Source organism: Poromitra crassiceps (assembly GCF_964638095.1).
Source record: "Poromitra crassiceps genome assembly, chromosome: 6".
NCBI classification, from domain to species: domain Eukaryota; kingdom Metazoa; phylum Chordata; class Actinopteri; order Beryciformes; family Melamphaidae; genus Poromitra; species Poromitra crassiceps.
In genome coordinates, this window is record NC_139627.1 from 50,826,005 (window position 1) to 50,853,433 (window position 27,429).

The following is a 27,429-nucleotide window of genomic DNA, read 5'->3' on the forward strand; positions in this document are numbered from 1 at the left end:
TATAACCTGCTGGATATTATGAGCTTGCAAACAAATTGGGAAGGGAAAGCAGCAAGCAGACAGCACAGAACTGCCGTTTCATAACATCAGTTATGATTAGAATGATGGAGGCACTTAATACATCATCTATCCAAATTTCATGAAAGTAAAACCAGTCGTATCGGAGATTACTTAAAGGTCCCATTCCGTGCAAAAGCTGTTTTTACTTGTAAATGCATATATACTGCTGTCAGCCCTCCCTGTAATGAGTGGTCACAAGCTCAGAACGGCCACAGTTGGATTTGTCCCTATCCAGCTTCCCCCTGCAGTCTCCTTCAAGCCACACCCCCAAACGCTTCGTTTGCCCAGAGGGGGATTGGGACGTCACGAGCTTCCTCACGCATACTGCGCGGGTCTCTCTCACACAAGCTACCTTGCACAAAATTAACACTTCTAGCTGGAGCGACGCCAACTGTACGTGATCCAGCAACTGCGGAGGTGCATTCGGTAAGTCTAGGCATTTTGAGATGTCCTCTTTAGCGTAGTAACCGTTAAGTTAGCGATAACTCGCAACCTAGCGTGCTGGTCCACAGACGCTAATCTGATTGGCCGCTGGGAGCCTGGGGCGGGCTCTCCCTCAGCGGCCAATGGGAACTGTTAGTTCTGAATATATTATAGAAACAGACCATTCTTGGGAAGCGACGAGATGAGGAAGTGAGAACTCCGTCACAACAAACGGGGTTGCTATATTTTCGACAGATTAATCCAGAATCATGTTTTATGGACCAGAGACACACGTTTTTAAGAGGTTACAGCTGCACGAATTGGGACCTTTAACCATTAGGTCAAGGAAAGTAATTTGTATGGATAGCTGGATGTGCGTAGCAAGTTTCGCATCAACTTATTTACTCATTTGTAGTTGCTGGGGTCTTTCAAAGCTATACATTTTGACCTTTATAGCGACCCCATTAGCCCACTTCATTATTTTGTAATTATTTTATGAATGCCAGAACCCAGTGGATCATTCCTCCATGTTTCGTCCAAAACGTAAACAGACTTGTGATGTCTGATCATGTTCAATTTAGAAATGTCAATTTAATAATTATTATTTAATCATAGCGCCCTCATCAGGCCAATCTGTGTATTATTTTTAAATGCCAGCATCCTTGTAGCAGTTTTGTTTGACGTTGTGTTGACCTCCCAATTTCATCAGGTTGTAAAACAGGCAGACGGGGTTAGATTAGCGATTTTAAGGATGGCTCTTATTTTGCTAGACTTTGTAAGTATGACCTTCCAAAGGATAGGAAAGACCCAGGCACCTTTGGTTCCTCAGGGAGATTAACGCTTATTATCTGATTGGCATTCAATAGGGGGTTTCATCTTGACTGAGGAACGAGGGACAAGAAGGAGAAGGACGGTCAATCTGTTCAATCTAATCATTTGACATTTAAATGACCCTATAAAGGGAAATAGTCACTAAAAAGACATGTGGACTCATCATCGTTTTGGAAAGAGGTAGTATGTTGTCCAAGAGAAACTCTATTTTATTTTATTGGTCCCCACCGATCGGAGACTAAGGGGGGAGACTATGCATCAGTCTCGTCCATTCGTCCGTCACACTGTCCCAAATGGCCCAATGTAAAGTCCCACAGCAATCACCCCCCCCCCCCCCCCCCCACTACTCAGGCAAGGCCAGACCCCCCCCCATGTCGACCAGATGGTGGTGCTACAGCAACTTTACGTTTTGGCCTATAACTTATATGGGCCACAATCAAAATTCTCTACTCCTCCTACAAATGTTGTTCAAAGGCCACTTTTTCAGTACTGACTGACCCAAGGGTGGACGACATGTTTACTATTTGCTGTTTTTTAATCTTTATTTATACAGGGGCAGCCTCACTTAGCCTGGTAAACCAGCCGGTCACGTGACCTCACGTTTCATTTCGTTCTACCAGACCATCTGGCCTCAAGCTTTCAAGCAGTGGGCGGAGGTTGGGCGGGTGTACTTGCCTTGACAGACAACTCCTTCAGCCAATCAGGGATGGATCCAGTCAAATCCAAATCCAGAAACGCCGCTGTTCCAATAACTGCACTTTATGGTTATGGCTATTTAAACTCGATGAACGTTGTGACGACGTGACGGGGTGCAGGAGCTGCTTTTTCACTTTCCCCACCCAAATTTATCCTGCCGGTCCCGGGGCTTGAACCGACGACCTTCCGGTCACAAGCTCGCTCTTCTCTAACCTTTAGGCCACCACTGCCCCCAGTGTTGCCCTCTTATAATAACACGAATGGTGTTCTGTTCTGTACATGTCACCCGTTCTGCATTCTGACGCACCTCTGTTCATCTTCACAGACATTATTGCACTCGAGCGTTAAAAATGTCACAGGCCCTTTTTCACATGATCATCGAGCCGCCAACAAAGGTCACCATAGCCCTGAACAGCAGAAAAGTTTAAATATTTCCAAACGAGGTGTGCAGTAATCCTGCACTCCTCATTTGAGCAGTCTGTGGACAGTTCCGCTATTTCGCGGCAGAAAGTTGGGAAGTTTCATTTCACCCTGTCAAAAGTTTGAGAAATGATGTGTGGTGCATTTTGGGGACTACACTTTTACCCCCGGGCACAGTTACCCAATGAATATACACAGAGATCTTTGTAGCAAAATGTCTATGGAGTAGACTCAACATTCATTCATTCAATATGCTGAGAAGAAGCACTGTGGAAAGTCTATAGGGTTCCCTTGGAGCTCTCGGGATCCCCTCCTGCTCTGTGAATAATCATTTATTGTCACTATGAACAACAGCGCATTACCGATACACCAACGCATTGTTTTGGGCTGTACGGATGCTTATAGGACTGGGATTCAAAACCTTATTATTGTAACATACTGTATATAATGCGCGGCGTCTATAACTGGCAACAGCCTCATGAACATTGTTTGTTTTTGGACTTCACCTGTACAACTTTTGTAGGAAAAAGGTCTTTAGTAATGTACTGTGTGCTCATTATGGGTTCCATTCCATGTATGCTCAAACCATATAGCCAGCAGTAACATTTGGCATTTAGGGGATGTATCCACCTTATTTTTTAATGCCCCGCTGTAAAATAATTATTCTAGCACCCATAAGGCATTGTGGCATCTCGAAATAAGGTGGATACTAGCACACTATCATCACAGTGTTCCACCAGCTATTCCAATCTCCCATTACATCTCTATTAGCCAAAGCATTACTAAAGGGAATTCGACGTACTTACTGCGACACGGCTGAAAATGCACTGTTTTTGCCCCACCCAGAGGTAAGCAAACGCATGCTAATGCCTTCACGAGATAACACCAGTCAACCCTCTATAGCAGTGATACTCAACCTGCGGCCCGGGGGCCAGATGCGGCCCGCGATAGGGTGCAGAGCGGCCCCCCCCGACGTGAAATAAAGTGTGACTGAGCTCCAGCTAAACTGTCAAATAGCGCTGGCCAGGTACAAATATGTACTTAACTTAACCTAACTTAAATTAACCTAACTAACCATCCTGTGTGCACAGAATTGTCAGACTAAACTCCGGCAATATGCTACAGATTTTTTTTCTTTTTTTAAGGTTTGTTTATTAACTGGCCCCTGGCCTCCTATCATTTTTGCAAAAGTGGCCCTCGGGCAAAGCAAGTTGAGTATCCCTGCTCTATAGCTCCGAAGTTCTCTCATGACTTCCTGACTTCCTGGGGGCAAGTAGGCATATTGGAGCGATTTGTCATGTGATGCAAGGAGAACTACCTGCTGGAGCTCAATGTTATACGGTGTAAGAAGAGTCGCGACACCTCCATTCACTCCAATGGACCAGTTTTTTACTCTCAAGAGTTCCAGGAAGTAAGGTCCTGGATTAAGCAGCACTGTCGAGTTGCAGCAAAATGGACAGTTTGTGTTGTACTTTCAAAGGGTGTTTTCTTTTTTGTATCAAATTGTACATTATCAGCTTCATTTTAGCATTCAAAAGTAGCGCGAGACCCCTTCCTGGCTGTTCATTGGCTAATGAGTCACGCATTTTGGTCCTCCGCTGACGCCACTCTCTCTCTAAATTGCTCTGGGTGGAACTATTCACACACCTTGGTTGGAGTTGGTGAGTTTGCGAGCTGCATGAGGTTCGTGCAACTTTACTGTTACACAATGCATTTCAAATGCAATCAAAACTACACACAGCAACATGCTCTGCAATAGTTTACGCTCGAAAAAGTTGTATATTTACATTATTTGCCTTGACATCAAGTATAAAAGCACTGTCAATCGATTCAGAATGTGTCTATTCACTGTGGTGTTTAGAAACAATGTCAGCTGTCTACAGGTGCAGCAGTTAACATCTGCTGCCAAGTTAACTTTATACAGCTCTATGTAACTGCAGTTTATATCAGGATCATGGACAGCTCTGTGTAACTGCAGGGTATATCAGGATCATGGACAGCTCTGTGTAACTGCAGGGTATATCAGGATCATGGACAGCTCTGTGTAACTGCAGGGTATATCAGGATCATGGACAGCTCTATGTAACTGCAGTTTATATCAGGATCACTGATGACCACTGCGCATTAGTCAATCAGTGATTGATATCACTGATGACAATTAGGCAATCACCTAATTAAAAAGCAATCACCTAATTAAAAAACCTGGCTCTGTCAGGTCACCCGCACGGGTGCCCTTTACACACCCTGAAGGTTTCAGCCCGATCGCATAGCTGTGGCCGAACACACAACTTGAAACAAACAGTGGACAGAGCCTACATACTCAATTATATATATATATATATATATATATGTATATATATATATATATATATATATATATTACCACCACTGAGGTGGCCTTGAGCAAGGGCCTTAACCCTACCTGCTCCAGTGGCCAGCAGATCAGATCAGTGGTTGTACTGGGCAGCTTGCAAGTAGGAATGTGTGTGTGAATGTGAACAGGGCGCTCCTGAAAAAGAGAGCATTGCTCTCAGTGGGACTCCCCTCAATAAAGGTAGAAAAAAAAAAAAAATACGTTAATTGCAGGTGGTGACAGTACAATTCCACTGAAACTCATACATCCAAGTTGCGTGGAAAAAGTTACCGCATCACTCCGGCGTTAGTAAGGCCGAAGGAACTGGCAGTGGAAGTAGCCACAAGACACCGACAGCATGCAGGGGGGAGGATGAGGAGGTGGCACAGTCCAACATGTTCTTAAAGTGCATATCGACAGCACATTTTGTCTGGGCTCATGACACTGTAAAGGAAAGGACAGAGAGAGAAGACCATTCTGGGCGCTCAAGTCATTAAACGTGTCTCAACTGACTAACCTGCATCGTATACAGCAGCACTGAGCGGTAGCGGCCAACGCAGCGTTCTGTGCTGCTGTCTTGTGCTCGGGGGGGAAGACAGCGAAAACAATGGCTGCCTCTGTCACGGGCGCTGGACAGCCTGGAGGCGGTGGCAGAGGGAAAGAGATGAGTTCCCAAATGAACTCCATATTGGACATTACCTCCCACCCTGTCTGCGATGAGATGATGCAGCTAGCGAGCACTTTTAGCCTCTGGCTCAGCCCCCCCTGAGGTGCACCAACGAGCACTTTTAGCCTCTGGCTCAGCCCCCCCTGAGGCGCACCAACGAGCACTTTTAGCCTCTGGCTCAGCCCCCCCTGAGGTGCAACCAACGAGCACTTTTAGCCTCTGGCTCAGCCCCCCCTGAGGTGCAACCAACGAGCACTTTTAGCCTCTGGCTCAGCCCCCCCTGAGGTGCAACCAACGAGCACTTTTAGCCTCTGGCTCAGCCCCCCCTGAGGTGCAACCAACGAGCACTTTTAGCCTCTGGCTCAGCCCTTCCTGAGGTGCACCAACGAGCACTTTTAGCCTCTGGCTCAGCCCCCCCTGAGGTGCACCAACGAGCACTTTTAGCCTCTGGCTCTGCCCCCCCTGAGGTGCAACCAACGAGCACTTTTAGCCTCTGGCTCAGCCCCCCCTGAGGTGCAACCAACGAGCACTTTTAGCCTCTGGCTCAGCCCCCCCTGAGGTGCACCAACGAGCACTTTTAGCCTCTGGCTCAGCCCCCCCTGAGGTGCACCAACGAGCACTTTTAGCCTCTGGCTCTGCCCCCCCTGAGGTGCACCAACGAGCACTTGAGGCGCTCGTTTGTGCCCACTGACATCCGTGTGCACAAGGCTTCTCGCAGCAACGGACCCACGAGAATGAAACGGGGCTGATGGCTGCTTTCTCTGCACTGTTTTGCTCTGGTCTCCTCACTACAGTACATCTCCCCTGCTCGCACTCCTACATGTATTGGACATTATATATCCCTGTGCACATCTTTGCATAGGTGCTAGTACATACAAAATCGATACACCATAGTATCGCGATATTTTGCCTGACGATATTGTATCGATATTTGGACGCCAAGTATCGATATTGCAAAAAAAAAAATTGCAGGCCACTGGGCTACTATAAACTTTAGTTCCAAGGCCAGCAGTAAACAAACGGTAGCATATTTTCATTTTGTTTTAACAGTAACAGTTTTGTCATAACGGTAATTTACAAATTCCCCAGTTACTGAATGGGCTGCACAAGATGTTTTGTGCAAGTGAAGTGAAGTTGCATTGTTTAAAAACTACCTAAGTACAGTTAGTCCACACACACATCCAGTTAAGGTGGACTGTAAGTAGACTGTAACAAACAGTTCAGTTTGTCAGATGCATGCAACTATGACATGACTTTATGAAAGTTGTTGGTCTGTCTACTTGACAATGTTGCTGCAATAAAATGGTTGAAGTCAGATGTACAGACTGGAAAATTGTTCTTATATAAACCAGATGTTGACAAAGTTTTCCTTTGGGGACATCATTTGCAGTTGAAAAAGTAAGAAATGGCAATATATCGAAATATCGCAATATTCAATATATCGCAATATCGGCAATATCGCAATACTATCGTATCGTGACTCAAGTATCGTTTTAGTATCGTATCGTGGGCATATGGTGATTTCCACCCCTAATTTCTAGACACCGTAAATGCATCTGATCACTGTGTATTTAAATCTGATAAATAGCTAGTGAGGGCCACCTTGTACATGTTCTTCTCTCGATGAAGAGGACATATTATTATTCAGTAGTACTGGTAGTTTTAATGGTAGTTTGAGTGGTACTTTTAATGGTAGTTTTAGTGGTAGTTTGACGTTTTAATTATTTGTTCATTATCGTCACTCTCCATGTGTGCTGTTCTTACCAAACTCTCTCCTACTGCAGCAATGGCCCAGTTTTCTCTCCCCAAGTGCAATTTCCCCATGGAGATCATTAAAGTTTGAGTTTGAGTTTGAGTTTTTATTAGGATCTCTTTTAGCCAAAGGCTACTCTTCCAAGAGTCCTGACACATTAAACATACAACACATCATATCAAATACCATAAAAACATAACAACATACCCTACAACATTACGTTACAACATATCAATACATTTCCTTGTACACAATTGTACAATATAATAAAAATACAAAAATACAAAAAGATATACAAACACCTTATCTAATTTCCTGATATAGACCTACCCTATACCATCCTACAGTAATTAGTCCCAATGCCCATCTAAAAAGGTCTTAACATACTTCCTAAAAAATCTTCTAGATACAATTCTGATAGATGCCGGTAGCCTATTCCACAAAGTTATTGCACGATAGGAGAATTTACGTTGACCGCTTAAGTGCTTAAAGTTTGGAGTGACATAGTCAGATGACAATGCAGTTCTAGTATTAATTGAATGTCTGTTCCTCACCAAGTGGAACCTGTCAATAATCAGTTTTGGCCTTCTCTTTATTTGCATATTATAAAATAAATTGAGAGAAGACCTATCAATTGTATCTCTAACTGATGACCAGCAGAGGGCATTATGACGCTCAACAATTGGAGTATCATATGAACATTTTAATATAATTCTAGCTGCTTTATTTTGCGCTATCTGAAGCCTCTTAATCTCTCCCTTTCTAGCGCTTCCCCAAACCTCTGCACAATATGACATTTGGCTTCCTATAAGTGCATGTGCTACTTGTTTTAATATATACAATGGGAGATATTTTGACACTCTACGTATCATACATGCAGTTCCAGTAATCTTCTTGCATAAATGGGAAATATGAGATGTCCATGACAAACATTCATCCAGCTGTATTCCAAGTAGTTTGTTCTCCTTCACCTGCTCTATATTTACTCCGTCTGCAGTGAGTTGTAGAGGGGACTCCTGTATCTTTTTTCTTCTAGACCCAACTACCATTACTTTGGTTTTCCTCGTGTTAAGTACCAGCTTATTCATCCTGACCCACTCTATGACTCTCTCCAAATCCAAGTTCAAAGCTTCTTCTATTTCACTGTTTGACTTTCCTGGGACATACACTGTTATGTCGTCTGCAAATATGGTGGCTCCTGATTTAGACAGTACATGAGATATGTCATTTATATATAGTATATACAGCAATGGACCCAAACAGCTTCCCTGTGGCACTCCACATTGAAGCTGACGAGGTGTTGAAAATGCACCATTAGTATAGACTGTCTGTGTTCTCTCGGTCAGATAGGATCTCATCCACTTGATGGATTTCTGATCAAAATTATATTGGGAGAGTTTCATTAATAATATCTCATGGTCTACTAGATCAAATGCTGCACTGAAATCTAAGAATACAATACCAACAGTTTTACCTTTGTCTACATGATCAAGCCAGTTATCGCTCATCTCTATTAAAGCAGTTGCAGTAGAGTGGTCTTTACGATAAGCATGTTGATTTGGAGAGAGAAGGTTGTTGCTCTCCATATAGTCCCATATTTGACTGCTCATTATACTTTCCAAAATTTTACTAAGAGCTGGTAAGACACTAATAGGTCGACTATTGTCTGTCGTAATTGTTTTTTTCTTGTCTTTAGGTAATGGACACACTTTAGCTTGTTTCCATACCTTTGGAAAATGCCCTGCTTCTAGTGACCAATTGAACAAGTATGTAAGCGGGCAAGCAATCTGGGAAGCAGCATCTCTGAGCAAAGCATTGTCAATAAAATCATAGCCAGCAGATTTCCCATTAGTCAGTGATCGTAAAAGCTTAAGGACGTCATTGGTTGTCACTGGTGTTGGAGTGAATGAGCAAGATTTATCGCACATGATGTTTTCCTTTATCAATTTTGTAATATTGTGTTCAGATGCTGTAGATTTAACTTTCAACCTTAAATCGTTGATTTTGTTCTGGAAAAAATCTGCAAAGTGATTTGCAATCTCTACTGGCTTGGTCAATATATTTCCGTTGGTTTCCACATTGGTTGGGTATACTGATGAAGAAGTCCCTAGCAAACCCTTAACAGTGTTCCAAGTTGCTTTTGAGTCATATTTACATTTGCTAAAAGCATTTTCATAAAATGAGGCCTTTTTCCTACGATTCATATTAAGTGCATGATTGCGCAACCTTCTATAAATCTCTTTGTCTGATTCCTGTTTTGTCTGGGAGGCAGTTACTTTGGCTTCATTTCTCTCTTTGAATATTGCCATCAGTTCATCATCTATCCAAGGAGAGGAACATGCTCTTATTGTTCGTTTCCTCAACGGGGCATGATGGTCCATTACATCAGTTAATAGTTTCATGAAGCATTCAGTCGCATGGTCAAGACTGTCCTCTAAATATATTATCTCCCATGGTGTGGCTGCCAATTCACTTTCAAATGCTTCCTTATTAAAATGTTTAAAACTTCTTTTTATTGTGACACGAGGTGGTTTCTTGGGAACTTTAGTACATTTTGTGATTGTTGTTATGTTATGATCTGACCAGCCAACTGGAAAGGAATTCGCTTTAGAGCTCTGTTCTGGTGTGTTACAAAAAATCAGATCAATACATGTCTCCACACATATTCCTCTCCGAGAGGACAATCTTGTTGCTCTATCCACCATTTGTGTCATATTGCAGGAGATAGCAAAATTAGCCAATCTTGACCTATTTGCATTAGTTTCATCCTTCCAGTTAATATTAAAATCTCCAAGTAGATAAACCTCTTTGTTTTCATCCGTTGCTCGGTCAATACTAACACATAGGTCAGTCAGATAGGCTGCATTAGCACTCGGAGGCCTATAGACACAGCCGACTAACAAGGGTGACTGGTGTGGCAGTTGCACCTGCACCCAAATTGCTTCCATTTGATTGACATGTAAATCATCACGACTGTGGAAATGAATATGACTCTGTATATATAGAGCGACGCCCCCTCCATGCCTGTTTCTGTCTCTCCTTATTAAGCTGTATCCATCTATATGTATTTGACCGTTCTCTATGGATGCATCCAAGTGGGTTTCAGTAACAGCTAAGATGTGGACATTGTTATGGTTCAACAGACTAAGCACCTCATGTACTTTGTTTGGAAGACTACACACATTGATATGGGCCAAGTGCAATCCTTTAGTTGGTAACTGAATGTCCATCATATTTATGTTAAAATGTTCATAGAAGGCATCATGAGTCCAGGGCTTAACAACCCATCAGACCGTAACAAATCTAGAACAACCATGGAGTGACCTTTGAGTCCCTGTACAGCTGGTTATTTATGTACAACTTGTCAACAACCAGTGCGGTACGTGCATCTTGTCCCCGGTGCTGCTTCATAATTGGGTATAGAATTTTCCTTCTTGCATTGATCTCAGGAGGAAAGTGATCATTCATTCCAAAGGATGTATTTCTGAGTTCCCGGCCTTTGCTTTTAACAAGTTCTTTGTCTTTATAGTGTTCAAATCTGGCCACAATGGCTCTTGGCCTATCCTCAGAGACCTTCCCCATTCTGTGAACGCGAGAGAAAGTGATGCGCTCAGTTGTTTCCGGTTGCATTTTTAATTGCTCAGTCATAAATTTCCGCACAACAGATTCGGAGGCTGTGTTGGTATCCTCCGGAATTCCAGAGAACACAATATTGTCTCTCATGGAGCGGCATTGGAGATCCAGCAAGTTTTCCTTCAGCTGCTTGTTTTCCTTTTCAATAGCAGCCACTTTACTCTCCACAGTATGCATTGAGCTTTTTAGCACCACATTATCACGCACCAAATCATCTATTTGCATCTGACTATATTCTAGGCTCGCTCTGAGCTTGCTCAATTCCTCCCTCATAATATCCAAAATCTCAAGCTTTTCAAGTCTTTTGTTAATGGATGCCAGTAGAGCAATTTCTACCACCATTGTTGGTTCACCTCCCTCACAGTCCGCAGAGCGTGCTCTTTTGGGTGAGGGTCTGGAATCCTTGTTGATGTTTTTTAGGATTGTCTTGTCTTTTCCACAAGTGCTCCCAAAGTTTATCTTTTTCAAAGACATGGTCCCATGTGCTTTTTGATGGCTCACCTCGATAAATCTTTCCAGCTCTTCAATAGACTCACTGGAATCCAGATTGTTGATCAGAATCCAATCAGGCCCTCCAGATTGGGCCTGCCAGCAACTTGCAGTGGAGGAGGAGACAGGCTCCAAACAGGCCCAGGCCGTAGCAGTGGGAATCCACTAGAAATCACTTCTTGTATTTGCCATCCACAGCTTTTGGTAGTTCGGTTGTGTGACTAATAAAAACACTCAAACTGTATAGTTATTTCCTTTAAAAAATAATTAAAAAATATCAAGATAAACTTAGAAACTTTAAACAGCAGTGAGCAGCAGCAGAGAGCAGTGAGCAGTGACTGAGTATGAGTGGTAAAAGTGCCATTGGATCTAATGTACTTTAATGCAGCGGTTCTCAAAGTGGGGTCTGGGGACCCCCAGGGGTCCTTGAGGGGGGTCTGGGGACCCCCAGGGGCTTGAGGGGGGTCTGGGGACCCCCAGGGGTCCTTGAGGGGGGTCACCAGCAAACGGGGGGGCTCATTTATTTCCACTATAATTCCATCCATAGGTAACACAATGATTGTGGTCATGGATTTCATACACTTTCTGTAATAAAAAAAACCCTGTCTAAAAGCACAAATATTGATGGGGGGGACCCTGGACAAAATCTTATCAAATGACAAGTTATATCAGTGATATCAGTGACAACAAAGTATGACTGTGCATGTTTCTGAGACAAATCTTTGTAGAATGGCATCAGTTGCTCGGGGAGCGCAGGCATTTTGTCAAAGGCATCAGTTAGAGCAAACCTCTGTCCCAGCTCAGGAGAGCCTTCATCAGTCACTCTTCATCAGTCACTCATCAGTCACGGCCCTTATCGCCGTTTATGCCTATATCTCCTTTAAGCTTTTTCCACATCTTTAAACCACGACGCTCACGGCTCTTTCTCATTGAAGAAGGCGGTTGTCATTCAAGCTATCCATCCTGCATTCAACACATTTCAAATACACTATAATGTACCGGTACTGTAAATCTACCTCCTCACGCATCGCTCTCTCTCTCTCTCTCTATGTCTCTCTCTCTCTCTCTATGTCTCTCTCTCTCTCTCTCTCTCTCTCTCTCTCTCTTGTTTACTTTGTAGCATTGTTCTTGTCCATCAAGGCATGTACAATGTTCATAAAGAAAGTATAGCTGGAGGTTGCACGTTGCAGACCATGTGATGCTCTGACACAAAGCCACGGAACTGCTTATCTCTACCAGAGCCAGACAAAAGCAATTTACACCCAGACCAATTTCAATTAATTTCCATTTCAATCAATTAGAAGTGTAAATAGAAATTACATCTAATTTGCTAATGATAGAGCATGCCTGCACATTATTATGTCTTAATCAGTTGGATTAAAAAAAAAAACATGGATTTATTTATTTGAATTCGGAAGACAATTCACTTCCTGAATTGTCCATTTGTGCAGAGCCCAGATTTACAGACCATCCCTGCGTTGAACGGTACAGAAAGTGTCATTTCACCCTTTTAACGGATTCCCAGGTTACCTCGCAGCCTAGCACATGAATGTCATCTTCATGATGGCATGCAAAAGCGCAGGTTGTTTCTCTAACCATGGACAGACTTCTATTATCATGTTAGGCACAGCGTCTCCGTTGGGGATCTAGACAGCTTTACATGCACCCCATTGTCAAAGGCACTTCTGATGTCTCTCTCTCTCTCTCTCTCTCTCTCTCTCTCTCTCTCTCTCTCTCTCTCTCTCTCTCCGGGCGCGTCTCTCGGTGATGATGGCTTTCTCAGATGGAATTAAAATGTCTCGTCCCACAGCTGTCATCCATGCAAATTGCATTGTCTACGGATTCTATCACTGAAAACAGCCAGCAGTCGTCTTTTTTGTTTGATGCTCTTTTGCCTTTTTCTTTTTGATGGTGTCATTATCTGTGGTGCTGCTTCACTCGTCATTGTCTCATGTTTTTCCTCCGTCTCTGCAGGTTTACCGCCATTCCTACATGGCCTCCTACAGTATCTACAACATTCACACGCGGTATGTGTTCTGTGAGGTGTCTGTGGTGAAAATGTCTGTGATCAGGGAAAACCTTCAAATACACAGTTCAATGATTTTGGACCTACATTATAATGTGTCTCTTATATATTTGTAGTTGGACCCACAGAGTCTCCAGAGTCAGCTGACAGCGACACCGGACAGCGATCTCCGTCGCCTCTTGCTGCTAACGAATGAGTCCAAAGGCTGTTTGTCGAAATAATAATGTCTCCAAAAAGAATGTCCACAGTGGAGTTGAGAGTAAACGCAAAGGTTTGCGAAGAACGTCAATTAAAATGAGCTCCGGATTCATGACACAGTTCAACTTACAACACAATGCACACACTGCCACTAATCAGGTGAAACGTTTAGCCATACAAGCAAGAGTAAAACAAGAGTCTCAAAACTATACATTTTATCGCTTATATTTTGACATCGTCAGTGAGAGCAGAAGTAGCTGAAGGGTTTGATGTATATAACATGTGTGATGTCAAAGTTGTGTGAACTGTCACAGTTTTAAAATGCGCAAATTTAAAGTAGAAAGTGCAGCCTGGAAATTCAGCTAGAGTCAATTGTGACATCACACACTCTAGGCTGGCTGCTACAAACTCAACTGCTCAACTGTTGGAGCATATCACAAATGGGCGGGACTTATGGAGGGTCAGAGAGAGTTTGAGTGGTGGATCGCAGTGAATATAAATACAGCGGTTGGTCGCAATATCATTTTCACACACAGGCTTTTTTTGGGGGGGAGATATTTTTTGACAAGCCATATTTGGACTCATTGTTAGCAGCCTGAGCTTTGTCATTTCAACCACCAGCTGACTCCAGGAGCACTCTCTGTGGGTCCAAGTGCTACAATGTCCACTAATTAGCCAAATCACCAAACCCATAGCCTTCAATCAACAGTACCGTTTGTGTTTCTGTCAGTCGGTTTGCCTCCCTTGATGATGGTGTCTGTTGCAGGGAGGTGTGGGTGCTGGACCCTCCTGAGGTGGTGAACTCGGTGCTGCAGTACGCTGCCTGGGGAGTGCAGGGCCAGCAGCTGGTGAGTGCCTGCGTGCCTACACTCAACATGCTGGAGCTGCGCCTTTAGCTTCCATGCTGCTTAAAGCGGAACACATTGCCAGTAGAGCTAGATTTATTTATGTATGTATGTATTTATTTATTTATTATTTATTTTATTATTTTTATACTCCGTGCCTGTTTGCTTTCATTGTTTTTATTATGTGCTTTTGCTTGCTTGCTGTTATTGTTTTTTTGTTTTTTTATCATTCTATCCTCTTTTGCCTGTGTAAAGCACTTTGTTTTGCTTTTGGATATGAAATGTGCTTTGTAAATACATTCAGCTTTCCTTGCCTATAAACACACACACACACACGCACACACACACACACACACACACACGCACGCACACACACGCACACGCACACGCGCACGCACACACACACACACACACACACACACACACACACACCCACCCACACACACACGCACACACAATTTCATTTCAGGGCTATTCCAAATGAGTTTATGTCGCTTACTTATTCATGCATCTTGTTATTGTTGTGTGCCAGTCTGCTCCACGGTGAGTCTTGATGTTATTTGGTTTCACCCCATCTCTCTACTAGTGATATCGATTTGTTTTAATGAAAGCGCCTTTGAAGACTTTGTTTTTCAAAAGACAAAAAGGGATAAGGCAGGAAACTACACACACACACACACACACACACACACACACACACACACACACACACACACACACACACACACACACACATATATGGGGCGGCTGTAGCTTAGAAGGTAGAGTGGGTCGTCCACTAATCGCTTTGGATAAAGGAGGTCGGTGGTTCGATTCCCGCTTCTTCCAGTCTGCATGTTAAAGTGTCCTTGGGCAAGATACTGAACCCCAAATTGCTCCCGTTGGTGTGCCAGCACCCTGCATGGTAGCCTGCCGCCATCGGTGTGTGAATGGGTGAATGTACCTACTGACTGTAAAGCGCTTTGGATAAAAGCGCAATATAAATGCAGGCCATTTACAGTACCATATATATGTGTATATATATATATATATATATATATATATATATATATATACCGTATATATGATTATAGTAATACATATTTGTATGCATTGCATTCTACGAAAGCAATACAGTAATAAGAACACACCAATAACGTTACATGCAATGAAAAAGGTAAGCCTCATAAAATACTTTCCAGAAGCGTATGGGAGGGATCAACGTTTTTACGCTTGGGGGAGGAGGAAAGGTTGGTGTATCAATACGTACATGCCGAATTGAAGAGTGGCGCCTGGTAATCCATTTTGTGGTGTAGCTTTGTGGATACGGGCAGCTGGGACTCTGCAAGACAACGGCCTCGTATCTTCCTGCAAGGCACTAACATTCACATCATAGTAGTGGCTGGAAACACATCATTTCCCATTTTCTTTTGCAGATTTTCTGAAAATTCTGCTAAATGTTGCGATACATTTGGATGGAAACCCAACGGGAGGGAGAGAGGGAGGAGAGTGTAGTGTGGATTCTTCGCTAATTTGGAATTCCCAGCTCTACTCATAATTTCAATGTGACTTCCAAGTTCCTAGTTAAATAAAGGTTATATAAATATACTGAAGTTCACTTTGTGAAGGAACCTAATTAGACGGTCATTTCCTTCCATCATACTGTAGGCTACCTCATTTATGTACACCGGACAGATGGGGAGGCTATTTTGTTGACAGCTAAACGAGTAAAAAGTATAGTGGAGTGCCTTTGTCTACATTTGCAACTCTCAGTGTGGAATATTAGAGCATAAATCAAACACGGCTCCATTAGGAAGCCATTCTGATGATAAGGAGGTGAGAACAGCAGACAGATGTGGAGGCTTCCCCTGCTTTCCACTGACGCCCTGCTTCGTTAGCCGCAAGAGTTTCTCACCAAACACTCTGTGTGTGTGTGTGTGTGTGTGTGTGTGAGTGTGTGTGTGTGTGTGTGTGTGTGTGTGTGTGTGTGTGTGTGTGTGTGTGTGTGTGTGTGTGTGTGTGTGTGTGTGTGGGTGTGTGTGTGTGTGTGTGTGTGTGTGGGAGAAGTGGCTCCAGGTGCAAATATTGCCTCGGAAATCCTACAGTATCATAAGTGTATTCTCATTAGTGCGGTGCCGACAAAAATGTTAAGTTTCAAATATAAATTCCATATCTGTCTCCACGTAACATCATGCTGTAGATAAACTTGACTTGACTTGACACAAAAGAGTCTTGAGCACAGAGTGACACAAAATAGATCTAGTGGAGTGGGATACTGATTTGTGCCAGTTTGCCAAATCCACTTATGTGCATTTTAGTATCCACAGAGGATGTTACTGATTGGTGAGATATAGTAAGACCCTAGCTATAAACAGAACAGTGGTTTGACTGTAGGGAACTACTTGATGTCTTGACAGTTTTTCTGATAATAGCATGGACACGTCCATAGGGATTTCTTATGCCTCCGCCGGCGATATCCGTGGCCGGAGCCATTACGTTGTCGGGGTTGTCCGTCCGTACAAGGCTCGATAACATGACATCTCAGGAACGCCTTTGACGGAATTTCATCAAATTTGGCTCAAACGTCCACTTTGACTCAACGTTGAACTGGTTCGATTTTGGTGGACAAAGGTCAAAGTTGAAGGTCACTGTGGCCGCACGTCTGTCCGTTCCATCAGGGAAGGGGGGGTGGGGCTAGGTAGAAGGGGCCATAGGTCGGGATTGGAAGATCGTAGAGAGTCGAGATTCGAGGAGTGGTTAGGGGGTGTGGGTGGTGGGGAGGGAAAGGGGCGGAGCTAGGGAATGGGCCGTAGTTAGGGATAGGAATGTCGTAGAGAGTTGTGATTCGAGGGGGCTGTGTAGGGGAATGTGTAGGGGTGGGGGGGTGGATGGGGGGGGGGGGTTTTGGGGTAGGGGCAGGACCGTTTTCCATGTTGACAACGATCAGCTGTGTTGTTGAGGTACTCCCAAACATTGCCTAAAGTGTCATAAGGCTGAATGGCCACACCACTGCGCAGTGGGACAGACATTTTGTTCATTTGTTTTTTTTGGCTGTGACGGGAATCCTTTAGTTTAAACCAAGCTTCCAGCCTGCTTTGTCTTAAAAAAACTCTGCCAACTCGCTCTTCCCTATAATCTGAAAGATTAAATCTATGGCAGCAAAACCTCAAACATCAGATTATTCTCACACTGTTTTTGATTATCCACCCACCTGAGCAGAGAACTTCCTTGCAGATGGTGGATTTGAAGCCGGAAACTTGTCTAAGACTCTGCTGTTACAAAGGGTCTTTTCTCTAAACCTTGTGTAGCGTGGCCTTCTGCAGTGATGATGCCTTCAGTCTAGATGGCAGAAGGGCCTGCTGACTGTGTGAGGTCAGAGGACAGAGCGGGGATGAGGGCCTGTTAGACATCTGTGTTGCTGGGTAAACTCTTGTCTGTTTGCATCCGAGGCAGAATTTGGTTTCAGCCGCCTGTCTGCTCACAAAAACCTGGTCCCGGGACCTCATCGCACCTGTATCAAACACCGCATCACCTTCAAACTAGCCCTCCTCACCACCTCCTGACCTGGCTGACCTCCTCGTCCACTGTGCCCCTCACCGTTCCACCATCCCAACTCTGTAGCTTTGATGGTCGAGCCCCCCCCCCCCCCCCCCGTCTCTGGAACTCCCTCACCCAGCCCGTTCGAGACTCACCCTCACTCACCATTTTCAAATAGCGCATAAAACCTACCTGTTTGTTCTCCTAGGCATACAACCTCCCATACACCCCCTGCCTGCTCCCTCTCTCCTCTTCCCTTTTGTCTGCCCAGTCCCCATCCCTCCCATCCTCTCCTTCTATGTTCCCATGTCCTTTATCCCTGCTTACTTGTGTTAGAGAGATGAACTCAGATTGTTGGTTTCCCAAGCTGGAGTGTTCTTTTGTTTTGTCAGATGTATCCACTGGGTTCAGCATTGTGTCATTTCACAGCAAAAAGTTCTTGTTATTTGGATATGAGTGTACACTTCTTCAAACTGAATATTTAAAGCGACAATCTGCAGATTCCTCTTTGTTTTTTTTATTTGTACAAAATATTTGGTGATCATCAGTGTCGTGAGTTTCTATAGGTGGCGTTTTTTTTTTTTTTTTTTTTTTTTTCCATGGGTCTGTTCAGCCACGGTGCCTATAGGACGAATCAGCGTGACGTCACTTGCCACCCAGAAATGCGGAACCCCGCGGCAGTTAATAGTATGAGTTGTGCCAAACAAACGTTAACATCTCAAAATCTATACATCACATCGCTTATATTTTGACATTCTGAGTGAGAGCAGAAGTAGCTCAAGAGTTTGATGTATAATATATGCATGTCGTGTTAAAGTTGTGTGAACTGTCACAGTTTTTAAAATGTAAACAGAGTTAGACGGCTAGAGCAGACAGTCACGCCTCGCGCCACTTGGGCTCCATAGGGTTCCATTGCCGTTGCCACCCAGTGAGGCGGTTTGCCAAAATGCTGCTTCTTCATTTCTCTGTGTTTTGCCGAGCAAACGTCTGGTGGTGCTGCTATTAAAAGTTCACTCATAAACAAAATACTGCAAAAAGAAAAACAAAGGAAAGAGCTACTACAGTACTACAGATACTGGGCAAAAACAACTGAACACGAACTAGATAGAGGTTGAATCACTATTGTCTGATAGAGAGTAGCAGACTGACATTTTATTTCATGAAAATGTCATAGATTCATCATACACTAGTACAGCAATTGAACTACATGTTTGATTTGAATATTAAATCAAATGGATGCCCTGTTGGCATGTTGTGAATCTGATCAGTGTCGAACCTAAGAAGATCCTCATTTCAGGATGGTACATTTATTGTTGAGTCCTTTGGAGGTATCACTCACGGGTGTACTATACTTCCACAAATACAGTACGATATTCTGGAATTATTAGGGATGTCCCGGTATCGGAGCCGATACTGGCCTATTTTGCTGTACTAGCAAGCCAGCGTCAGGCTCACACAGCTGTTAATGCATGCAGAGAAGCTTCACTATAACAGCCTGTTTGTTTGCATCTCTGCCTGGAGCGCTTGGTGAGGAGAAATAAAAAGCTATCAGGTCAGTAATCAGCTGAGTGAGCTACAGCCTGCACCGCATTGCTCGCCTATTCACTGTCTGACTGATTAGCTCTGCAGTTAGCCGCGTAGCCTGCAACAAGCTAAAACACTTTCTGTTCAACTTACAGGTTAACATTAGTTGCTCTTCTAGCAGACAACAGTGCTGTGGAACAAGCAAAGGCTTACCAGATCGTTGAAATACGTGCTATGTGTCCCGTAATCCATACTGCCTTAAAGTTTAACGTTTTAAAAGTGTAACGTTAATGTCCGTGAATTTAGCAAGCATTTTTCCAATTTCACTTCCGGTTTTGCCTTCAAAATAAAAGCATGATAACGTTCGTTTTTACAATAAACATTAAGTAGTAATCTAACTATTAGACCCAAGTTAATAAACATAAGAACACAAGGAACCTCTAGTTTAATGTTTGAATGAAAATAGACCAGCAGAACAAATACAAAAGAGATGCACAAATATGTGGTTTAAATGGTTGATTCATACCATACTTCTTTATTTAATGGGAAACCTTATTTCCTTTTAAAACTTTTGTTTTATAAGGCAATCTCTTCAAGAGAAGAGATTGTCAAGTATAGGTGATACCCATTATGTGAAATTTGTGTGGTCTTGTGAAAACGAAGTACCTAAAGAAAATGACTAAAACCCATAATATTGAAAAGTTATCTTTTAATTAACCATAAGGCGTAACAAAAACACTTTGTCGACCCCTAATTAAATACTCGGAGTCGGTATTGGTATTCGGTATCGGCAAATACCCAGATGTCAGTACTCGTACTTGTACTCGGTCAGCAAAACATTGGTATCGGGACATCCCTAATTATTAATTATGACATGATGACTTACCCACACATTACACTGTACATTTGATCAGATACTCTACTGTGTTTCCCAAATTGATTGTTAATCCAGTTGAAAGTATATATGAATGTTTGAGTATAAAGCCCTGACACTGGCACATAGAGTATTTACAACCTTCAGAGCCTGCCTCTCTGCCAGTTTTGCTACCTAGGCAATCTGAACATCATTGCAGCACTTTAACCTGCTGTATGATGTGACATGTCAGTTGTAACATTTGAAGACCCTGGCGTGCTTCTTCTCCACAGATATACATATTTGAAAATAACATCTACTACCAATCAGACGTCAAGAGCAACTCCCTCAGACTAACGTCCTCTGGGAAGGAAGGGGTCATCTTCAACGGGATTGCTGACTGGCTCTATGAAGGTAAGTGTGGGGTCATTCTGCACAAGTAAATAAGCATAAGTGGATTGCAGCGGGAGGCACATTCTTTTGACACTTTATTGCCTATACCTATTGTATATACCTTCTATTTTATTGTTTTATTGCCTATTACTATTCTTCTTATAATGTCTCTATGTTTAGGCTTAAAAATCCTTCTTGAACCTACATCTCATCTACATCTCCCCTTTAAGACTGAATTGGATTTGGTATGTGTCGTGAATACATATACATGTGAATAAGGGATCATAGCTTTCACATGGATTCACATAAGCAGCACAATTTTGTTGGTTAGCGTCCGATGTACAGTGTGGTTGTACTACGTTATTCAAGAGTCCCGCTTGAGATATAAAACTAATCTTGTATGTGTACCCTGTTTACTTTCTTACGCCTATGAGCCAGAGTAGAGGAGCTCAACTTTGTGGCCTCCAGATATAAAACAAGGCAGAGTAGAGGAGCTCAACTTTGTGGCCTCCAGATATAAAACAAGGCAGAGTAGAGGAGCTCAACTTTGTGGCCTCCAGATATAAAACAAGGCAGAGTAGAGGAGCTCAACTTTGTGGCCTCCAGATATAAAACATGTTTGGTGACAATATTGCTGACAAAGGAGTTCCTACAACATCGACTGGTCTCTTGCATAAAAAGCCATTTTCACAATGGAGACGAGTAAACTACTTAAGTTAAGTTAAGTTATCCTTTATTTATCCCCATGGGGAAATTCATCCCACTGTACCTAATAATTCACAGCAGATATCAAACAGAAACGTCTAGCGAATAATATATCAGCCCTAATATAGTATTACTGGTTTGTCCTTTTTATTGATTGATTGATTGATTGATTTTTTTTAATGTATTTATTTGTTTATGTATTTATTTATGTATTTATTCATGTATTTATGTATTTATTTGTTTATTTATTTCCTTGCTTGAGAGCCATTTTTTTAACCTTCAAAACTGAAATGTCTTGGGGTTAAAAACTCTCTCTTATGGTGCTTTCTCACTGGGAACGATTGCTTTCGTTCCGTTCCGTTCCGTCCTGTTCTCTGCCCAAGAACGATTGGCCCGCCCTCCCCTCTCCCCCGCTGGTCAGTTTTTACATTACAACATTTCTTCCGTGCTCGGGAATGGGACGGAACACTTGCAGAGTACACTTGTGTCTTCAACTACGCCTGGAGTGCATCCTCGCCTGTGTGTTGTCTACATGTATGTGTTTCAGTACGGTTAGCGTTCACATTTACTTAGACTTAGCGAACAGCTATCTAACATCAGTGCATGGCTGGCCGACAATAAACTCTCCTTACACCTTGGGAAAACAGAATCAATTTTATTCGGCTCCAAACCAAGATTAAACAAAGCCAAGGATTTTAAAATAAGTTTGAATGATAAAGACATCACTGTTAAAACGTCTGTTAACTATTTGGGCTGTACACTTGATGCCAATGTAGGGGGTGCAGGTATGGCCCTGAAAGTGGTAGGGAAAGTGAATGCTAGAACTAAGTTCCTGGCCAGAAAGTCAGAGTTCCTGGACAGAGAAAGTCGCAAACTTGTGGCATCCAGCCTAATTCAGTGCCACTTTGATTATGCGAGCACAGCCTGGTACTGTAGTCTTCCCAAGCTGTGGAAGACAAAGCTCCAGGTCTCTCAAAACAAGCTGATGAGAGTGGTCCTTGGTCTCGGGCCCCGTGAACACATAGGGAGGAACCAGTTCATGCAGCTAAACTGGCTCCCTGTGGAGTCCAGAGTGACACAGCTCAAACTCTGTCAGGTTCATAAAATTGTAAATGGTAAAGCCCCAAATTATTTATCAAACTTTTCCCCACAGGCCAGAGAGGCTCACAGGCACAACACCAGGTCGAGTGTAGCAAATCTGACACTGGCAAGGATCAGTAGTCAGATGGGTAAAAGTTATTTTAGATACTCGGGTGTCCAGGATTGGAATAAGGTTCCCAACAGCATTAAACAGACCACCAACTTAGTCACGTTTAAGGCAAAACTGAAACAATGGCTTTTAGTTAACGTACCTCTTTAAAGACAGGCTTGTAGGCAGGGTTGTTTGTAACCCATTTGATGAACTAGTTTTAACATAATAGTGTCTGAATGATTTGTTGTTGTGAATATTTTCTGTATGCTTTTGTGTTTTTATATATGATTACGACCTATGTTTTGTTTTGCTGTCTCCATGCACACGCACGCACGCACACACACACACACACACACACACACACACACACACACACACACACACACACACACACACACACACACACACACACACACACACACACACACCTCACTACAAGAAGGACCACAATGGAAATAAGTTCTGTAACTCTTTTGTGTTGTCCTTGATGTTCTTTTAATTGTGCATGTATTCTGGTGTTGCAACCATGGAAGTGTCCTTTTAATTTGAATTGTCAAACAAATAAACTAAACTAAAAAACACATTCGCAAGTGTTCCGTCCCCGGGCACGCCAAAGAGTTCCCCCTGACCACCTTTTCAAGTGGACCCTGTCACAGTACGCTGTTCCACACGCGGGCACGAGATGCAACGTTCACACTCATGAAACGAACCGAACCTGGGGTCAATTTGGGGGTCCCGAGTGTGAAAGCACCCTTAGTACTGCCATTTCGAAATGAAATCCTTTCAAACCCCTGCTGTTACAGTATCTTATGGGCATTTTCTGTTATGGGACAGTGAAAATATTACTTCTTGCATCTGTAGATTCCAGATTTCTGATTCTTGTTGAAAGAGTTGTTTTACTTGTGTCTCTCCCTAAACAGAGGAGATCCTTCAGACCCATGTGGCACACTGGTGGTCGCCTGACGGAGAGAGGTTGGCCTTCCTGGTCCTGAATGACAGTCTGGTGCCCAACATGGCATTACCACGCTTCACTGGCATGACATACCCCAAAGGGAAGCAGTACCCGTACCCAAAGGTAAACATTACCATGCTTCACTGGCATGACATACCCCAAAGGGAAGCAGTACCCGTACCCAAAGGTAAACATTACCATGCTTCACTGGCATGACATACCCCAAAGGGAAGCAGTACCCTAACCCAAAGGTAAACATTACCACGCTTCACTGGCATGACATACCCCAAAGGGAAGCAGTACCCGTACCCAAAGGTAAACATTACCATGCTTCACTGGCATGACATACCCCAAAGGGAAGCAGTACTCGTACCCAAAGGTAAACAATACTATGCTTCACTGGCATGACATACCCCAAAGGGAAGTACTACCCGTACCCAAAGGTAAACATTACCACACTTCACTGGCATGACATACCCCAAAGGGAAGTACTACCCGTACCCAAAGGTAAACATTACCACACTTCACTGGCATGACATACCCCAAAGGGAAGTACTACCCGTACCCAAAGGTAAACATTACTATGCTTCACTGGCATGACATACCCCAAAAGGAAGCAGTACCCGTACCCAAAGGTAAACATTACCACACTTCACTGGCATGACATACCCCAAAAGGAAGCAGTACCCGTACCCAAAGGTAAACATTACCACACTTCACTGGCATGACATACCCCAAAGGGAAGTAGTACCCATACCCAAAGGTAAACATTACCACGCTTCACTGGCATGACATACCCCAAAGGGAAGCAGTACCCGTACCCAAAGGTAAACATTACCATGCTTCACTGGCATGACATACCCCAAAGGGAAGCAGTACCCGTACCCAAAGGTAAACATTACCATGCTTCACTGGCATGACATACCCCAAAGGGAAGCAGTACCCGTACCCAAAGGTAAACATTACCATGCTTCACTGGCATGACATACCCCAAAGGGAAGCAGTACCCGTACCCAAAGGTAAACATTACCATGCTTCACTGGCATGACATACCCCAAAGGGAAGCAGTACCCGTACCCAAAGGTAAACATTACCATGCTTCACTGGCATGACATACCCCAAAGGGAAGCAGTACCCTAACCCAAAGGTAAACATTACCACGCTTCACTGGCATGACATACCCCAAAGGGAAGCAGTACCCGTACCCAAAGGTAAACATTACCATGCTTCACTGGCATGACATACCCCAAAGGGAAGCAGTACCCGTACCCAAAGGTAAACATTACCATGCTTCACTGGCATGACATACCCCAAAGGGAAGCAGTACCCGTACCCAAAGGTAAACATTACTATGCTTCACTGGCATGACATACCCCAAAGGGAAGTAGTACCCGTATGCAAAGGTAAACATTACCACACTTCACTGGCATGACATACCCCAAAGGGAAGCAGTACCCGTACCCAAAGGTAAACATTACCACACTTCACTGGCATGACATACCCCAAAAGGAAGCAGTACCCGTACCCAAAGGTAAACATTACTATGCTTCACTGGCATGACATACCCCAAAGGGAAGTAGTACCCGTATGCAAAGGTAAACATTACCACACTTCACTGGCATGACATACCCCAAAGGGAAGTACTACCCGTACCCAAAGGTAAACATTACCACACTTCACTGGCATGACATACCCCAAAGGGAAGTACTACCCGTACCCAAAGGTAAACATTACCACACTTCACGTCACTGTTTCTTTTGTTAGGTAAAGATTCAGATAGATTCATAACAACACATCCATAATGGTCTAACTATTATGTGTGTTGATACAAAGATACTGTAAAATGTTACTGTGTTTTGCTACTCTTCTTTCTTACTCATTCTAATTCACTACATCATTATGCAGTAATGGTCGCACCTGCCACTTTGGGCACTGTTGCATACAGCAATTCCCAATGCAATGATGCGAGACTTTTGCCTGGTTGTGTGTGCAGGCTGGCCAACCCAACCCGATGGTGAAGCTGTATGTAGTCAATCTTTACGGGCCAACACACACTCTGGAGCTCACACCACCAGAGGGCCTCAAACTACGGTGAGATGTTTGTGAACGCGTTTGTCGGGCTTATGCATCGACTGGTGTAGCGTGAATTATTTGGATGATTTTACCTGGTTATTTTTCCTCACCAGACACTTAATTGATTTAATTAATTTGGTTGAATTAATTAATTGATTAATTTTAATAATTAATAGTTTACCGAGCTTATACACTGCAGCTCACTGTGCCTCTGCATTGCATGGCGGCGGCTGTAGGAGGTAGAGCGGGTCGTCCACTAATCGCTTTGGATAAAACAGGTCGGCGGTTCGATCCCCGCCTCCTCCAGTCTGCATGTCGAAGTGTCCTTGGGCAAGATACTGAACCCCAACGTGCTCCCGATGGTGTGTCAGCACCCTGCATGGTAGCCTGCCGCCATCGGTGCGTGAATGGGTGAATGTACCTACTGATTGTTAAGGGCTTTGGATAAAAGCGCTACAGTATGTAAATGCAGGCCATTTGCCGTTGCAGTTACAGTAGCTGTAACCTTTGGTGTGAAAGACAATCTATTTTAGCAAAACTGAGACCCCTGAATCGCACCAAGCGTCTGGTGAAGGACAAAAATCCACTTAAATCACAATGGCTGTGGTCACGCTTGCTGTATCATTTCACATTGTATCTCTTACATTTATAATACTGTTGTATTATCTTGGACAGAGTGAATGTGATGTTGAACTTTGGTAGTACCTTGAGTTGTATAGCTTCCTCCTCGCCATGAAAAAGAATGGCGATTCTCTGTTATCTGTTGCTCCGATAGAGATGACTGGACAATTGTGCTTTTCTCTCTCTCTCTCTCTCTCTCTCTCTCTCTCTCTCTCTGTCTCTCTCTCTCTCTCTCTCTCTCTATCTCTCTCTCTCCATTTACTGTCGTTATAGAGAGCCAAAGTGAACTTCACTTCCTGCTTCAGCACTGTACCAGAGATTTTCATCGGTCATTTATTTGGCGGATGAAAATCTCTGGTGCAGTGCTGAAGCAGGAAGTAACGTTCACTTTGGCTCTCTTATGGTGAAACAGGTCTGAAAAATCACACTTCTGGCACATAAACAGACACAAACAAAGCAGATTGAGCTAGCACCAAAATCCAGATGGAAGAATGTTGGTGTCAAACTGAAAGCTTTAATAACATAAAGAAGGCGATTTGCTTAACTACACTTATGCCACCACTACTTCTTTCTTTAATGTTGTCAAGGCAGTAAGTTGTTGAAGATGATTTCAAACCTGGCAGTCAACTCAACGGGAGCCACAGAACTTGAAAGAAGCTGTTTAATGCTGATGTTTTCCACGTAGGGAACATTATGTGACCATGGTCAAGTGGATCAGCAAGACCAAGACGTCTGTGAGGTGGCTGAACCGAGCGCAGAACGTCTCCATCCTGACTGTGTGTGACACCACCACAGGGGCCTGCGTCAAGGTGTGTGTGTGTGTGTGTGTGTGTGTGTGTGTGTGTGTGTGCGTGTGCGTGTGCAGGTGTGTGTTTTGTTTTCAAACCAATCGGCAGAATTATTCGTTGGCATTTTACATGTCTGAAAACAATATCAACGTAAATTTGAAGCAAAACGTTTAAAATATGTCTCTCAAACGTGGCATTTACGTCGACAATCTCAACGTAAATTTCAAACAAAACGCCGGTAAATTCGAAAACCTCGCTGCCTTTCCAAGGTTACACATAAATAATACAACGTTGGTTATGTTTAAGCAAGTAAAACTTGGTTATGTTTTACTCGTCAGCTGCGACTGACCATCCCAAGCCATCGCTTTGGTGTCTCCATTAATGCAAAAGACTTTGCATTCTCTTTGCTGCAGCCTTG

General features: G+C 43.4%; 1 protein-coding gene across 1 annotated transcript in view; it reads left to right on the forward strand.

Annotated features, from left to right (window-relative positions):
* dpp10 (dipeptidyl peptidase like 10) overlaps nt 1-27,429 on the forward strand; it is a gene marked incomplete at both ends in the record, with an annotated part of 182,966 nt that overhangs the window by 126,530 nt on the left and 29,007 nt on the right. Inside the window, 7 exons of the mRNA XM_083639342.1 lie at nt 13,300-13,352; nt 14,316-14,397; nt 20,581-20,701; nt 23,498-23,652; nt 25,235-25,252; nt 25,523-25,620; nt 26,909-27,032. Coding sequence (XP_083495468.1) covers nt 13,300-13,352; nt 14,316-14,397; nt 20,581-20,701; nt 23,498-23,652; nt 25,235-25,252; nt 25,523-25,620; nt 26,909-27,032 — 651 coding nt within the window. The remainder of the gene's footprint in view (nt 1-13,299; nt 13,353-14,315; nt 14,398-20,580; nt 20,702-23,497; nt 23,653-25,234; nt 25,253-25,522; nt 25,621-26,908; nt 27,033-27,429) is intronic.